Source organism: Alternaria conjuncta (genome assembly GCF_024043145.1).
Source record: "Alternaria conjuncta strain BMP 0040 chromosome Unknown scaffold_1, whole genome shotgun sequence".
NCBI lineage: Eukaryota > Fungi > Ascomycota > Dothideomycetes > Pleosporales > Pleosporaceae > Alternaria > Alternaria conjuncta.
In genome coordinates, this window is record NW_026250090.1 from 1143728 (window position 1) to 1160573 (window position 16846).

The 16846-nt window shown below is 53.2% G+C and overlaps 5 protein-coding genes across 5 annotated transcripts; 1 reads left to right on the forward strand and 4 right to left on the reverse strand.

Annotated features, from left to right (window-relative positions):
• Positions 1-442: 442 nt before the first annotated feature.
• On the reverse strand, positions 443-1491 carry J4E85_000406 (uncharacterized protein; the record flags this gene model as incomplete). The annotated part of the gene is made up of 2 exons (XM_051464697.1): positions 443-1264; positions 1315-1491. 2 exons carry the CDS (start codon positions 1489-1491, stop codon positions 443-445), a joined length of 999 nt encoding a protein of 332 aa, XP_051331218.1.
• Positions 1492-2594: 1103 nt separating this feature from the next.
• J4E85_000407 (uncharacterized protein) lies at positions 2595-5192 on the forward strand (the record flags this gene model as incomplete). The annotated part of the gene is made up of 1 exon (XM_051464698.1): positions 2595-5192. The coding sequence occupies one exon, from the start codon at positions 2595-2597 to the stop codon at positions 5190-5192; it is 2598 nt and encodes an 865-aa protein (XP_051331219.1).
• Positions 5193-5474: 282 nt separating this feature from the next.
• On the reverse strand, positions 5475-6584 carry J4E85_000408 (uncharacterized protein; the record flags this gene model as incomplete). The annotated part of the gene is made up of 1 exon (XM_051464699.1): positions 5475-6584. The coding sequence occupies one exon, from the start codon at positions 6582-6584 to the stop codon at positions 5475-5477; it is 1110 nt and encodes a 369-aa protein (XP_051331220.1).
• A 1606-nt stretch (positions 6585-8190) lies between these two features.
• J4E85_000409 (uncharacterized protein) lies at positions 8191-9555 on the reverse strand (the record flags this gene model as incomplete). Its single annotated transcript, XM_051464700.1, has 4 exons — positions 8191-8399; positions 8457-8843; positions 8895-9348; positions 9406-9555. 4 exons carry the CDS (start codon positions 9553-9555, stop codon positions 8191-8193), a joined length of 1200 nt encoding a protein of 399 aa, XP_051331221.1.
• Positions 9556-11891: 2336 nt separating this feature from the next.
• J4E85_000410 (uncharacterized protein) lies at positions 11892-15432 on the reverse strand (the record flags this gene model as incomplete). The annotated part of the gene is made up of 2 exons (XM_051464701.1): positions 11892-12638; positions 12688-15432. 2 exons carry the CDS (start codon positions 15430-15432, stop codon positions 11892-11894), a joined length of 3492 nt encoding a protein of 1163 aa, XP_051331222.1.
• Positions 15433-16846: the final 1414 nt, after the last annotated feature.

Here is a 16846-nt window from a genome sequence, read left to right on the forward strand (position 1 = left end):
CGGCAAGATCGAGCGCCTCCGCCGCGAGTGCCCCCAGGCCGAGTGCGGTGCCGGTGTCTTCATGGCCGCCATGCACAACCGCCAGTACTGCGGAAAGTGCCACCTCACCTACGTCTTCGACGAGGCCAAATAAGCGCGTCGCCACCGGGGAACGCGATACGATCGACAACGAGTTACGGCATCATGGCATATATCGGAGGAGCTGGATAGGTTCCACCACAATGTCGGACATCTAGAATCAATCAAATTCGTCATGGACATCAGATGTTGTTACAATCCTCTATGCGTGAACATCCCGCCTAGCGCATACGATGCGAGTCCCGCACTGCAGTCTTATGTGATTGTGCATAGTCACAGCTTTCAGTACTGAATGGGTACAAAACATGCACATTTGAATCGTGGTATCATGATGTCGTTATGGCTGCGGACCACTACCTAGCGACTACAGACTAACAGAGGTGCACATCACTACGACCGCCCCCAACATGCCAATCATTAGTATCGAGAATTGCTCCCCTGACATCCGCACAGCCGCTCCCAGTTGAGCGTTACCACCTGGACCTGCGATCTCGCCTTGCCCACTCGTACCACCCTGGCCGTTACCATTGGTGTTCCCACTTCCCCTCCCACCCGATCCGTCATCCGCCCCATTTCCTCCAACTTGACCACCGTCACTCCTTCCGCTTGTCTCAATCTCAATGTCCTGCATAGGCGTACCCGGTGGGTTGTTAACGCTGTTGACCTGAGTTTGGAAGTCGACCAACGGGTTTTCGATCATGGCGCAGGGCATCCGTCCACCATTTGCGCTGAGCGGTCCGGGAGCGGGTTTCGTAGTAAGCTGCGAGGCACCAGGGAAACGCTGAATGCTATTCGTAACGCTGATGGGAAGGTTGAAGATGGTGTATCGGTCCACGCCATTCAGTCGATAGTTCTGGTGTATGCTGATGTTGTAGTCCCCCCTCGCAGTAGAACCCTCATCCTCGTTGTTGTCTCCGACCAAACACTCAGGCCATTCGAAGTTGATGTGCTTGACTGTTTGACCACTTTCTTGATCTAGTATGTCTGCGAGTGGTGGTGTGGACGTCGTTATGTTCGATATAGTGAAATTCTTCTGCGTAACCGTAGATGTAAGGAAGAGCGTAAAGTTAAAGACCTGGGTGAGCGGGTCGGCGATATTGCGTGGCGGCACTTGGAGTTTGCCATCGCCTGAGACATCGAGCGCGATGTGAAGGAAGTCACCGCCCATGGGCGTAAATGGCTGGGGCTTGTGTTCTTGTCAGCAGGAGCATCGCGCGTCTTGTCACTTCCACCTACAGCAAGGATAATTCCTAAGCCAGGTGTAAATATTCTTCCATTCACGATAGTGAACGCGCTGTTGTCGGGTCCATTGTTTTGTCCATTACGATTATTATCGCCGTTCTGTCGTCTCTCAAATCCCCCATGATTCGGCGACCACGATCCCAGCATCTGCGCACCCACAACGTTGTGCATTAGACATAGTGAAAAGAGTGAAAGGAACGAGAAAAAAGAGGAAGAAATCATTGCTCAACAACGATGCATGCTGACCAGCAGTAACGACAGAAGAAAAGAAGCGCGAAGGACAGCCTGAAGCAGGATATGTCGTTAGCAGGAAATCAAGGAAGCGCAATTACAGCGAGGCTTCGTAACCCGCGATAGCCGGTGGAGGTGTCGAGTGCCCAGTGGCCTTTGCATGATGCTTGGTAGAGGGCGAGAACTGGCTTTCATGCAATATTGGACGAAATATGCCTTATGAGGCATGCGAATTTCATTTCGAGACGCGTGGTGTCTGAGGAGTGATAGTTCGGCTGTGGTTCAGCCGGTGGGGGCTGCTGTTCGCTAGGCCGTTTCTTCTGTGTCTCGGGCACCTTCGCTCGAACACGACGCATCGGCGGGACTCACCACTTCTGCGACTTATGATACCTAGCTTCTCTCCGATGATGAAGTGTAGAAACACGGCCTTACCTCGTCTTAAATAGCTCTCTGTCCAATCCAGCACTGCGCTCACCCGAAGTGCTTGTCGGGCCTCACAGATAGCCGAGCCTGATGCGGAACAGCAATGACGAGCTCAGATTTGCCGCCACCTTAGACAAGAAAAAACCTGAACATGTCTAGAGCCTACATCGACGTTAGGTTATCTACTTTGCATGTTCTCATGTTGATGTAGATTGCAGACCTGTTTAGCTTTTTTGTAGGTGGACATGGTGCGCAGAAACCGCGATATCGAGTCCATGACGCCCGCAGATGATCGACCCGTATCATGGCCTCATCTCAAGTACTTGCGACAGTGCTAATAAAAAAAAACTAACATAGCACTGTCGACATTGCCACCTCTTCACAGTATCTTCGCGACACGAAGCCACAGCACATCGTTGTGTTAACACCTATCACGTCTCAAGATGACACTGTAGGCAATGTCAGCGCACTGTCAAAAGCTGCGTTGCTGTTTGCAAACATGTCTAGACCCAGGCCAGACTACAAAGGTCTTACTTCGCTCTCGACGGACAGCAGCTGCCATCCACTTCAGACCTTACTGGCCCTCCTGGTGAGTGCTTTAGAGGTTTCTTCGCTAAACCATGTGCAAATCATGCAGAATTCCTGGGAATGCTCCTCAAGAAGTCCGATTTGATAAGTCTACTTCGGTCTCAGTATTAAAGGACGACGCGGCAAAAGAACAAGCTATCAACACTCCTCCAACGACTTTCCAGTCATGGTTATTTGGTGTACTCAGCGGAGGTCAAGATTCCTGGATCATGAACTACATGAACTCTGAGTTCTATGATATTGCCCGAAATGCCATCAAGGAGCGCACTGGAGGTCGAGATGTCCAGATCCTGATCATGACATGTGCGGCTCTCAATGCTGCTCGTGTACAGCTTCCAGTCATACTGAGCGCGCTTTTGAACCAGGTAAAGCCACAAGTCACTAGTTCTATTACCATCAGCGGTTATGACAGCGTACTTTGTGGTGGGTTGCTGACTCTAGCGCGCGAAAAGGCTGAAGAAAGCCGGAAGCTTCGACCTTTTCGCGGAGAGCATCAACTCCGTGCGGTTACAGGCGAGCTTTCGCTTATTGCTGGAGAGACAGCAGGCTCCTTCTGGCACAAAGGCAGGCAGTATATGCTCGAGATTCAGCGCTCTGGCACTGCGGAAAAATCAGAGCTTGAACGGTTGCGCACCAATGACTTTTTCACAAGCCTTCCCGATCCTTCGGGATCCATCACCGTTCGATGCTGGGGACACAGTCGACAGCCTATCACAGAGCTGTTTGAGGATGTTCAAAAGCAGGTTTTGGAAAGCACAGAATTGACCGTAGTCGAAATGGGAGCGCATGGAGACAAGAAGTCTAAGCGCAACAAGCGTCCTCTGTCCTCTATCGATCTTGACCCAAAGATGATGCAGGATATTACCCAGGACATCGAGATGTTCTTCCATAAAGACTCCCAAGCTTGGTATGAGAACAGCGGTCGACCCTACCGACATGGTTACCTTTTCGCAGGCCCACCAGGTACTGGTAAATCGTCGCTGTTGGCTGGGATTGCCTCGCACATGAATGTGCCCCTGTATATCATCAACTTACAAGGCATGGATGACTATGATCTAAGGGAAGCTTTCAGTCGAGTTCCTTTCCGGACCTGCATTGGCCTTGAGGATATCGATTGCGTCGGCGTCGATGTCGGTAACCGAGGCGCACAAAATTCAGATACGCAACTCGGACCTAATTCTCAGTCGTTAGGTTCTGGAGACACTGAAGAGAAGCCCGAAATGAATGCGCTGGAGACCATGCTGGCACAATTCATGGAAAAACAAAGTGTCGCAAACTACAGGGTGCTCGATCAAGTCAAAGCTATAAAAGCGGCTACTCTAGAAGTCCTAGGTGAGCCTGAAGACTTCGCTAACGCAACCGATCCGAAGAAGACAACGAAGCCCTCTGAGATCACGGATCCTACACCCAAATCAGTAACCCTTTCGGGCTTGCTTAATGTCATTGATGGTGTCAATGCCACTGAAGGGAGAATAATTATCATGACGACAAACCACCCAGAGAAGCTTGATCCAGCACTGTATCGCGCTGGTCGTGTAGAGCGCAAGTTCGACATCTCCTACGCAAGCAAAGCCAGCTCAATCATGACCTTCAAGCGCCTCTTTGATCACGACGTCTGTAAACGATACACCTCAGAAGCTATCCATCGTTTCGCTTTAGCCTTCCAGGCCCAGTTCCCGAGCAAGTCGCGTATCACTACTGCAGAGCTTGCCAAATACTGCGGTCAGTATCGTGGAAGACCGGACATTGCTGTCCGCGAATTTGCTGACTGGTTACAGCGCGGGGCGGAGAAGTTCTCATGTCCTGTTGACTACGCTAATCTGATTGATGAGGAGGGTATCTACAACGTTCCAGAGCCCTTTGATGATGAGCTCCTACAGGTCAGCGCGGATGATCTGGTGGATCCTATCACAGCCGTAGCATCCGGCATTGAGGTAGCTGCGAAGATACAAGGAGATCACCGAAAGTTGGGATTCTGGAACCCTTTCAAAGCCATCAATACTTGGCTCTTGGACTCTGGAGACCACACTGACATTGGGTCTGTCGAGGCTTCACTATCAGGTGTCGACACCTGTACAGAGCATATTATCGAGCTTTCAGCTGACCCACTGCATAACCGATCACTCCTAGAGCTACGGCACACCGACACTGAAACATGTCATATCGGAGAGCCCTTCCCGGAGCCCCTCGCGTTCGGTATAACATTCGACCCTCTAGATCCGTCGCTGGACGGTCGGAACGCACAAATCTCCGAAAACCGCATCGGCCCTGGTCTTGCGACGCCACCGCTGAGATTCTCGTCAGCACTTTACCACTCACCAATATACGACTCATTTCCAGAGTGCGAAGACAGCGAGTGTAGTGATGATACTGAGCCTCTGCTGAAAAGCTATGTCTCGACTGTTGAAGCTTCCTCAATTTCGTCAAACGAGTCGACCTGGGATGAAGCGCATCATAATCAGGCTAGTCCTATTCGCTCGGTGGCCTCAGTCAAGTTCTCGGAGCCAGGGAAATTGGCGCTAGCATCGCCTCGTCCCATCGTTACAGACTCGGTTGCGTCTGAACACGAGCGCCATGATTCTGCTGTCGAAGACTCCGATACTGACGAGTTCGACACTGCAGAAGAGTAGCCTAGGCTACATAGTGAGCGACTGAAGAATCTGGTCGGTCACATAGTTCCTAGTAAAGGGGGTGAGTCTAGTCCCTCAAGCCGGATAATTGCACAGTGAGCTCAGGTCAGGCAACTGGATAGTATGTGTGGAAAGATTCAACATTAGTGAAATCTAACAGTATTAAATGTAAATACATAGCATTCTCATACATTCGTGTCATTAAAGGAAACAAAGTAAAAGTCTATTGGTATCAAAGAAACTCGTAACAACCGCATGCACAAGAGGACACGCAGTCTCGGGTTATTGCCAAGGCTGGCTATCGTATCGTCCGTTATATTGAATGTGGTCTGACGACGCCGACGACGTACTCCCTTGAGTATTGTGAGCCGCCGAGTGTGCCAGTATTTCCTCCTTGCTCCCCGCGAAGCTAATCTTATCGTCACTGTCCTTGCGACTATGGCTCTGGACCGTGAACTCTGTTGTTTTGATAACGGTCGAGGGGAGCTGGTCGTTGTTTGCTTTTCCGCTGGTAACGTGTACCTCCCATTGTTCTTGGTGCTCCGTGTTTGTGGCTAAAGCGGAGCGTTGATGTCCCGTTCCTCGAACCGTTCCTAGCGCTACGGCCGCTGACCGGTTTCCGCCGTTGCTGTACGAGCTGGCACATCCACTCCGAGCGTTCCGAGTCAGGGCGACGAGGCGGTTAAGGATGCTGAATTCGAGCTTGAGCTTGATGCTGTATACGAGCGGCTTCCACGATGTCTGGATCTCGAACATGTCTGCAAATTCGAGGCCCAGGATACTGAAGTCCAGGAGGATGACGAGCAAGTTGACGAAGATGAGGTGTTGGAGTAGGCTTTTCGTGCCAAAGTTTCCGATCGTACGTTCCATACGGAGGAGCTTCGTCGTTTCGTATACGTAGAGACCGGAGATGATGAGTTCCTGGGCGATGAAGACGCTGAGTTGGATCTTTTCGTAGATCTGGTAGGGCTGTACGAAGGGTGTGGGGTTATCGGAATTGTTTCCGTAGACCAGGACGATGATGGGTATGTGGAGCCATATGGCGTTGGTAATGATCATAACCAGAACGGCTTTCAATTTCTTCCTGTTGTGCATCACGATGTGTAGTCGCGAGTAAAGCACAACAGACTGTCCGGTGATCATCGCGCACCATCCTACCAGGATGAATGTGGCGTAAATGTTCTTTTGCGGAATATTTGCGAGGTGCATGAGCGTGTAGCCGATGGCGTTGAAGACAATGCCCCATGTCGATATGGTGAAGCTCCAGAAGTAGAGCCCGCTCCGTCTCTTGAACAAGGTGAAGATGTAGACATTAAGTTCGAGGAAGTTGTAAAGTGCTATGCTAAGGAAGACTGCCGCAATGGTCTTGGAGACCACGATGTCGACTGCCATCGCGAGGCAAGAGAATGTTTGAGGGAAAAGCAGTTAACGAAGCGAAAGGTGGAGTTTGAAAGCGGATCTGGGGATCGCCTCCACAAGACTTGTTCAGCGTCCAGCTAGGTTCGGTGTAGCCGGGGTATCGCCATGAATGGGTAATCTGAACCTTTCCATGCTACCTATCTCGATTTCAGCCGTACTGAGCCGCAACCGCAGGGGCTTTACGACATACCGATCCTGGTCCACGCGGAAACCAGCCAGCAAATCCCTCACACTGACAGTCTGTTTCGTCCGGGGAGGGCGGAAGACATCTCATGAGACCCTCCTTTGCTTGGCGACACATCATGTTCGCTTGCGTGAAAGCCCCCATTGGTGGGAGTCGAATGCGATGCAAGCCACACTAGCTTGAATCGCAATCAGATATCGGTCCGTTCCTGCTAATCCTCAGCGCGATGTCAGGTTGCGATTCGCTCCTGTAGCCTTGTCAGCTTCCCGTAGCTAGCATGTCCCTGTCCAATTCTATTTTCCTTGAAAGACCCCTTGGCTTTACGATCAAGCATCGTATGATGACCTGGACCGTATTATCTGTGAGATATTGCCATGGGTATTACAACGGCCAGCAGCCGATGAACCTCTGACCCCTTCACATCTCGCGTTCGGGTACTATACGTGAGGCCTGGATGATCTCGGTACCATCGTCGGTGTCTCTTGTTGTCCATGCACGGTCGATGGAAGGTTCTCCGGATCGACCAAAAAGGAAACACAGGGCTAGAAGCTTCATGCGCTTCTTCGACCCCTACTAACGGACGATACCAATACTTGGTTCCCGGTGTCATATAGAAAGCGCGTCGGTTTGATACCTCCTGCTTGGACCTCTTCGCTTGCAGCGTACGTGATTTAGAGTTTGAAGTACCTGCAGTATGGGGGAAGTGCGGTTCAGAGCTTCTAGTTTCTGTGACCATGTGCCAAGCAGACGGCGTGCTGTTCAGTCGCTGAGCCACGCGGCACGAACAAAATGCGGTCTTTGCATCATTTGATCAGTGAAAGATCTGCGCACTTGGAAATCGTGTGAATTGTATTCCAGCAGCGTTGCATCATGAGACCCAACTGGCTCAGGTGCCCAAGAGGAGGCAGTGCTGTATCGCTTCATGTTTTGTCTGGTGTCGAAGTGGCGTTTAGCAATGCCGGAGGCTACCTTTCCCTGGGGTCCGGGGTTGCGCCGACTGAAAGTGGCGGCCCTTTTCTCGGGGCTCGTGGGCTTAGCTTCCCCTTATGTTAGGCCTGAAGGTCACGTGCGGGCTCGTGAACCTGCGCATTGGACTCCAACACCCGAGGGCCAATAGATAATTAGTGGATGTTTAGTGAACGCCACCATGCAACAGCGGCCTGCAGGCGAACTCTGGCCTCGGGAAGGCGAACCTGATGAAGAATACACCGAACGCAGGTACTAGCACGTTGCATCTTTCAATCCTTTTGGGCAGCATTGTCACTTGGGCAGTATTCAATCTCTGGCATTATGCAGCTCTGGTATTTCAAATTACATTATTTGTCTATTTGTGCGGTACAACACATTATGGTATACGTTCAGTAATTTAGACAGTGACATTGACGGATTCGTCGATCACTGAATGGGTGCTCCAGAGGCGCCCAAGGTCGCGTAGAATAGCTTGGTCTGACCGGTAATGATCATCCGTCCTTCTCCCGCAAACTTGAAGTTGGCTGCTGTCGTACCCGTGTAGATCTTTCCAATGAGCTTGCCCGAAGGGTTGTAGACCCATACACCGTCTCCGGCACCAGTGTAAACACGGCCCATAGAGTCGGTGTGTACACCTGTCGTGGAACGTTAGCGATTGCATTCAAGGTTGCATGTCCACGTGCGAAACTTACCATCAGGGATACCAACGGGAAGGTAGGCGAAGGTCTTGCGGTTGCTAAAAGTACCATCCGCACAGACGTCGAACGAGTAGACCGACGCGGGGGCAGTGAAGTTGTAACCGTAGAAACCCATTGCAATACCAGTGTCGGCGACGTACGCCTTCCTGCCATCGGGCGACATGGTGATTCCGTTGGGGTGGCCGAAATCATCAGCAACAACGGTTAGCGCACCCGTGTCAAAGTTGTATCGGTACACCTGCTCCCTAATAGCGGGTACGGGACGGAAATCCTGGAGGTATCCGTAGAGTGTGTCGGTGAAGTAAAGATCGCCATTTGTTGGGTTGACGACCAAATCGTTCAGCGAGTTGAACTGACGACCGAAGTAGTTGTTCACAAGAGCTAGGATGGTTAGTGTCACTATTTGTTTCTGGGTGAGATTGGGATACTCACTGGTGGTGTTGTACGGTGGCAGAGGGTTCATCATGTACAATGCCGATGGCACGTTGTCACCTTGGCCTTCACCGGCGAAGATGATGTTGCCCTTGTAGTTGGTACCGCCGTTAGGGTTGATAACCTGGGGGTTTGCGGTGTCGACGACAGTGACAGGTGCTGCCTCTAGGGATCCATTCCTAACTTTCTCGGCATCCGAAAGACTGATCTTTTGAATGATGGAAGACTTGTTCAGTCCGGTACCCGCAGCCTTCGCACCAGCGTTCTGGACGAAGAACACCTCCTCTGTCGGAGGGTACCACGTAACAGCCTCGTGGAAGAGCGGGTCCGACTCTGAGGTTGCGATGGTGGTCAACGAAGGGTTCTCGCCGATGACGTCGTAGAATTCCTCGTCATAAATGTGGAAAGGCTTCTCCAGAAGAGAATCGGCAGTCACACTGGGCCAAACGAAGAGCTATGTCTTTGTTAGATCCTTTCGAGCTTCACGAGGATGTAAAGATGAAAAACGTACCGATGTCGCATTGGCTCCAGAAGGTGGCGGGACTGTCTCCAAGACATTGAAGCTCTTCTGGTCAACGACCTGTGCAGACTCAGGTACAGTCCGCGCGAAAGCACAGCCAACTGCTGCGCTAGCAGCCAGGAAGACGGATGTAGATGGCATCTTGAGGTGAGATTGACCAACTGTACATCTCCAAATCGCGGAGACTGCCCCATTATATGAAGCAGCTGTCCGGATAAACCCTTGACCGTTCTCGTCCCGGCAAAGAGAATATTAGATTATCTCGGCAGAACCCATAAAGCGGCATTTTCGTCATCATGCGGCTCGCTGGTAAACCATTTGCGGCATGGCATGGTGGAAGAGGGCCGATGGCGTTCAATTAGCCCAGGGTTAGAGAGGCCGGCGATGAGGCTAAGCGCAATGACCCCGTGGGGTTGGAAGGTGTCGGCATATCGCGACCCCGCCCTTGGAGTCGCGCAACGGATTTCAATTGCGTCAGAGGAAGCACGATCATGACTATTGACGAAGAACCTTTCGCTCATTGGATATTCTCCAATACCGAAAGTTTGTTGCGCGCAACTTGTAGGCTAAATTATCGTACGGTACTTCGAATGCGCTTGTCGCATGTTCCTTGCTTCCCGATGCACACCAAGCCGCTGTGCCTTCTTGGCACAACAGTTTGACCGGTCGGGGTTACTCGACCCGCTACCCGTTACCGACGTGCTTTGGACAATGCACCAGAAGCCTAGATTCACCTTTTCGTATCCAAGGCCATGGGCGGAGATACATTGCCGCATGGGGTTGCCGCAGAATTGGAGACTCCTGGTCAATATGCCCATGTCCCTACATCTCCCAAAAAGCTTAGCCTTTTCTTATCGATACATCCCAGGTAGACTAGCTACGGATGCTATGTGATCGGCCGTTCACGTGCAGATTTGACCGTAGGATTCAGCACTGTCGACATGCAAGTGCCTCCACGCCTTCTAGATCCTGAAATTCCAAGCTTCGGGCAGTCATTGTCAGCTCACAAATATTGGTCGAAGAGCTAGCTCATCGCTTTTGTTGCTTAGCCCAGGAGGTAAGCACGCTTCCCGTGTCACTTGAATCAAGAAAGCCCTTCGCGGCTTTTGCCCGTCCGAGACTACGACGCCCTACCTAGGTGATTTACCTCTGATTATAGAGAGAAGACGTAGTTCTACCTATGTGAACAAGAGGGAACAACGCAATCGAACTCCAGCGTAAATCAACTTCAGATTGACTTCCAAAGACCAAGGAGGAGAGCCGAGAAAGACCTTGAAAAGCAAGTCTATCAAGAAGGAGCTTACACCTCTCTTCCAATAGTAAGCTTATCTTCCGCGCCGGACACCAGAATATCTCGTCAAGCCAACCCAAGTGTTTCTTCCATACTAAAGTCGTAAGCATACGCGCATAGCCACGTTTGCTATGGCACGCGAGCCCTATATTACCGGCACTTCTAAGAATGCCAATAGAACTTCCTAACAAGCTATCCCTTCATACGCCATGCACAAGGCATGACATGACCGCACTTGCAGAGAGATATCAATGGCTAGTCAGTCTGTCATTTCAGTGGCCTTGTAGTCTCCGTGGAAGGAGGGATCACCCTTGTCGTACGTTCGGTATTTAGATAATTGTCTTGGTGCATACACAGCACCAATACCCAGTGTAAGCCAAGGACGGAAGCCCAGTCTTGCGAAGGGGACTAAAGCACATGGCCTCCTCTCGCACCCTCCATCTTCCTTCATGGGCTGGAATAGACGCAATGGCAGTGCAGTTTCAGCATATCAGATCACATCACAAGCCGCAAGAAAGGACCAATGATTTGGGTCATGAAATCGTGAGTGATATTGCTCTTTCAACATTACCCTTCCATGTCCGCCGTCCCCACCGCCGTAACCCAACCGACCCCAAGAGACCCAGCCTCCGCAACTCCACTCAGAACCCCCTACGTTGATACAGTAAAGCCGTACCAGTCATTCAATACGAAAAGAGAAGAAGACAAGGAAGAAGAACGCCAATCCCCATTCGCGCTATTTTCCAGCTGCGAAGGTATCCTCGTGGGGGGATGCATATGCAACGCACAAACTCCAAGATAATGGCCAAACCCAAAACCTGCCCGAAAAAAGGGACAACCTTGTTACCCCAAGATATCGTGGCCGTAACGTTCAGAAGCTCGTAATAAAAACATTGGCGAGAAAACAAAGGAAAACAAAAAACAAAAAACAGGCGACTCGTCGTAGAGTGAGTCGTGAAGCATCAGAAGTGCTTTTCCCTTTTTTCGATCTCAAAACGCCAGATCGTCAGAATAGTGTACAAGGGTGATGTTGATGATGATGATGTCGAGGTACCACAGTATCGCAGGACATTCGGAAAATGGCTGCAGATGCACGTCGTAACCAAGACAGTGTTTGTGCGGAGTAAACGGAGCGGAGTAGTAACAAGAGAACAATAGTGAATGATGAGTAGCCTCGCGCAAGCACTTAGCTCATATCCATCATATCCTCGAAGAGGCCGTCCTGGTGTTCATCGGCGTAAGTGGCAAGGACTTCATCGCTGGGTCCGAAATTGCCTTCGTAGATGGTGGCACCAGCGCGGCGTCTTGACTCAACCCATCGGCAACCGTAGCATTGAAGGACTTGCTCGGCAGTTGGTCGCATGTCGGGGTCTCGGTTCAGCATGGCGTAGACGACGTGGTCCATCGAGTTAGGGTCGTTGCGCTGCACCATGAATGAAGGTGCTCGGGCCAGCTCCTCCTCAGGGTTAGAGGCTGGCTTGACTGTAATGGACGCCATTGAGTCTTCTGCGGCGTCCGACATGAGGAAGCCATCCATAGAAGGCCTCGCTGGCTCAGAGACCGGGTCGCCATGGGAGTCCCGACTAAGTGTGCTGCTGTCGGCGCTCCAAGTCAGACTGGGAAGCACGTTCTCGAACTCGCCCGATCGTAGCTTTTGCCAGTAGTCGCCGTTCTCAGGAATAACGCAGTTGCCGGCAATTTCGGCCAGCATCATGCCAAGGGCAAAGACGTCGGCAGGCTTATCGAACCGACCAGAGAGTTGCTCGGGTGCAAGGTAGTGGCGGTCGCCTTCGCCATCAATACCAGCTGGAGCTGGCCACTGACTCGCTAGACCGAAGTCTGCAATCTTCAGTCCACCCTCAAAGTCGATGAGGATGTTAGCAGGCTTAAGGTCGAGATGGATGTAGCCAGCATCGTGAATGGATTTGAGACCCTGCAAAAGGATTAGCGGTGTTGTGAACAAAGACTAAAATTAGACATACCATCAGAAGTTCGAGCAGGATCTTCCAGATGCGGAAGTCATCGAGACGGCTATTAAAGCCAACGGTGTCGAGGTATTTCCTCAAGTTACCGCCCTCGCAATACTCGGTCTGGATGTATAGGTGTTGGTCAAATTCCCAGTGGGTCTTGATGTCCAACACGTGCTCGTCGCCCTGGAGAGCGTAGAGGATGTCGACCTCACGCATCTTCTTCTGACGGTCTCCTGCGCCAATGTAGGCCTTCTTCGACTTCTTTACAACCCATACTTGGCTGCCGGCGGGCGACCTCAGCGGCGAGACCTTGACCGGCTGACTCACACGGTACACTGTAGAGAATTCGCCCTCTCCGCCATCGAGAGGCTTGATCTCATGGAATCGTTCACTCAAGGACTCATCCACGTCGTTCTTTGTTAGACCGATGGGGATGGCTCCTTGGACACTTCCAAAGAAGCCGGAGTCACGTGGCGTTGTCGGTGTGGCGGGCGCAAAGGAGCCAAAGCTGCTGTTGAAAGGGAACGATCCCCGTCGGTTACCGGAGATCGACAGCTTGCTCGCATCAAGAGGGGCGAAAGACTCGTGCGCGGGAGTCTGTGGTGATGGTGCGCCAAAGAGGCTTCCAGCTGCTGTAGAATGTTTAGTATTGCTCTCGCTATCCGATGACTGGAGAGATGTGCGGGCAACCCCCCGCGAAAGAGACAGAGGGCGAGCCAAAGTATTGGCTTGCCGCAGCAGTCGACTCCTATTCGCGTTGAGGGCATATGCGGAGGGGGACTTATTAACCGTTGACTCAGACTCAGCGTCCTCTGACGAGCTGTCTTCATCCGGAAAAGTCACTGAATCTATACGAGATGTGTACTTACTCGTTGGCCGACCATCATTGTCGGGTACTGCAAATGTGTCTTGACCAATGGAAGGGCGCGAGCGGAACGTCTTACGTCGCAGGCTGCTCTCCTTTGAACGACGGCTGGACCCATGACTGGGCTTGGTCGGTGTGGGTGGCATGTCATCCGCGCTGGATTGACTGTCGCCCATCCGGTTCGCTGTCGGTGATTGTGTGTCCGGCTGGACATCCTCATCGTTATCTCCGTCGATACTCACAAAGCTGCCTCGGCGTTGCATGGTACCGCTCATACCACCGAAGATGCTTGGTCGACTGCCGAAAGCCTCTGTTGAAAACTTGGATACGTTTGCACTGAACGGTGTGCTAGGCGTGCCGAACTGATGTTGCGGGCGAGCTTCATTGCCAAAGAGACTGCCACTCCTCTTGACCAAGGGTGTGTCAAGGTTGACAGTGCGGTCTGCTGCGGCAGGGGGGAAAGACTGGCGCTTGGATGGCGTGTCGGGCATGACATAGATGCCTCCTGCTGCAGGCTCATCCGCATTGCGGTTCTTCTTGGACAGAAGGCCGGTCGAGAAGGCGACAGGTGCCGGTGGCGCAATCTTGAAGGGCGTGTCGAACGAGTCTTGCGTCGACTGCTCGCCATCTGGGGCATGTGGGCGCCCGATACCGATGGGAAGTGAGCGAGAGAAGTGTGGGTTGTTGGGCATCGGAGGCGGGGGGAATGCAGGGCCGCCCCATTGAACGGCTGGAGCCCGGGGAGGAGCCATTGGTGTGCCGCTCAGGCTGGATGAAGCAGAAGATGGTGTATGCGCGTGTGAGAGTGGGTGCGGCTGTGCTGCACCGGCTCCGCGGGGGAATGGCGTTGGCAATCCCATGCGCCCGGCGTCAAAGGTAGACTTGCGGAAAGGCGTCTGGACGGGCGGTGTTTGGGTGGTTGAGTTGACGGTGCTGTCGAGGGACATGCGGTTGCGCGTCTTGGAGGCAGCCGGCCCAGGCATTGCGAACTCGCCATCGTTGCTCGGCTTCCGCGGGGTGTTGGATCGCTGTGATAGGGTCGACCTGCGCAGTGACGTTGTGCGGCGGACTGGTGATGTAGCACCCGAAATAGGTGAGCTGTTGAAGGAGAAGCCGTTCGTCATGTCGTTGTACAAGCGCGAGCTCTCATCGGCAGAGATGCGCGGTGCGGGGGACGGGTCGAATATGCTCTCGAAGTCGTTTCCGAGGCTCGACACGCCGTGCAGGCTCCGGCGCTTTGCCATGGGACTGGATCCGGGCGAACCGCTGAGGTTCATCAGTCCGTCATTGCGCTTGAGCGGGCTCGACTTTGCTGGTGGCGCGGGCGACAGCTCGGGGCGGCGCGCAAACTCGAACTTGATGGGCTTGTCGTCGACTTCTAGTCGCTTGTCCATGTCCATGGTGTCCGGGGACTCTGCGCTTGGGCGTCGCGCGGGGATGTTTTCTTGACCGGGCGAGTGTCGCGTAATGAAGGGCGTCGCGTTGCCCACGTCGGAAGTCTCGGCCAAGGCGCGTCGCCGGGGACTCTTGGAGTTGCTGTTGCGCGTGCGCGGCGATGACCGGAAAGGGCCTGAGCGTCGCAAGGAGAACTTCTTCTTGGCCGGTGCAGCTTGCGCTAGTGGTGACTCAGGGAAGTTGGCGATGGGGCTGGTAACCTTGTTCGCCTTGGGAGAGAATGCGCGCGCAATGGCGAGGGGCGAGATGGGAGAGCGGGGCGTGTCGGAGTTGCGGAGCTGGAAGCGCGACTGTTTGGAGGGTGAGCGCGACAGAGAGCGGCGGAGCTCCTGGAGGTGGGAGAAGTGGGTGCTGTCGAGTCGATAGCTGTGGGGTCCGGTTGGTGAGGGAAAGTGCATGGTGCCACATTCGCGACTGGGCGAATATCCGTAATCCATGGCTCGCGTAGTGGGAGCCGTCTGGAGTGAGTCGGGATGTTTTGGGATGAGACGTGTTGACGTGATTTAGGCAGGCGCAGAGGGCATGGAGATGAGTGCAGTCTTCAGTCGATAGCGATGGCGCGGTAGTCCTGCTGGCGCGTGGTGGATGCGGACCGTGGTATGAATGCGTGGAATGTCGTCGGCAGGCGCGCGATGGCGTAGTGCTCGATGCTGGCCGGGTTCCGTGATTCCACCTTCAACAAGCAACGGCCGAAGTCCGGTGGTGCTCCATACAAGGCCTGGTGATGGAGGGTCCTGGTGGGGAAAGGATGGCTGGAGGTGGAGAGAGCGTGTTGATGTTGACGGCGTGTCGGAGGGTGATTTGCTGTGTCGTGTACTGGGGAAGCGAGGGCGCAGGCGTCGCGTGTTTACCTCCGCACGTTAGGCAAGTATAGTCGCAACACACGGCAGGCGCGTCACAACGCGATGATGCAATGGCGAGGGGAGAGTGCAAGCGATCGAGCGATGGAGAGACCCTTCTTGCGCTCGATAGCGATCGGCTGGGAATGCAGTGGTATATGAGAAGAGACGCGTTCTCTCATGTGCAGGGTGTCTTTTCGCCGGGCGTGTGGCAGGAAAGTTGGGGCGTCGGGGCCCGTGCGTCCCAACCCGCCTCTTACTTCGTGACGCCCTGCAGCGAAGCCCGTTAGCCCTGCCTGCCAATCGAATCCACGTCTGCAGCACAAAGTGAAGCAGTCATAGAGGCGACCCGAGTAGGCTCTGCAAATTTAGACACGCGAAGCTCCACCGCTGCCAGCTCGCTGCACGTCTGTTGCACTGCGAGGCGCTGCTGCGGAGCTCTTGCCACGTTCAGGTGTGCGTGTTTACATGCCGTGTTTGTTGATCAACAAGCAGAATCAAAACAACACCAAATCCTCGCCACCACCGCATCTTCCCCAACCACAGTATCGGCACCAGGGCGCTCGAACCACGCGTCGACCTATCCCCCCTTCTATGCCCAAATTAGCAAATCTTATCGTCTTCATGCCATCGGGTGGCCGAGTCGCGCGGAATAGGGGCTCCAGCTTTGCGCCCGCCTGCCACCAGTTCGGCGGCCCGCGTCACAATCTTAGCCCTCCCCATTATGATTGCCTCTGCAGCTCGCCTGCAGCCTCCCTATCGATTGCACGCATCTTCGCCTATTCAGCTATCGATAGGCTTTGCGAGTCGTGGGAAACATCTGCTTGTCCATATTGCTTTGCCTGCAGTTTCAGCTGACTGCCCGAGCAAAGTTTATGGGTGTCGTCATCAGGACCCTTCCAGCTGATTCTGAGTATTGCCCAAGACGCGTCTTCGCGTTGTTTGCGTCAACAGCGCCGTACAACCGGACTCCCCTCCCTGGCTCGACTTTGTCCGATCGCACAGCTTGCTG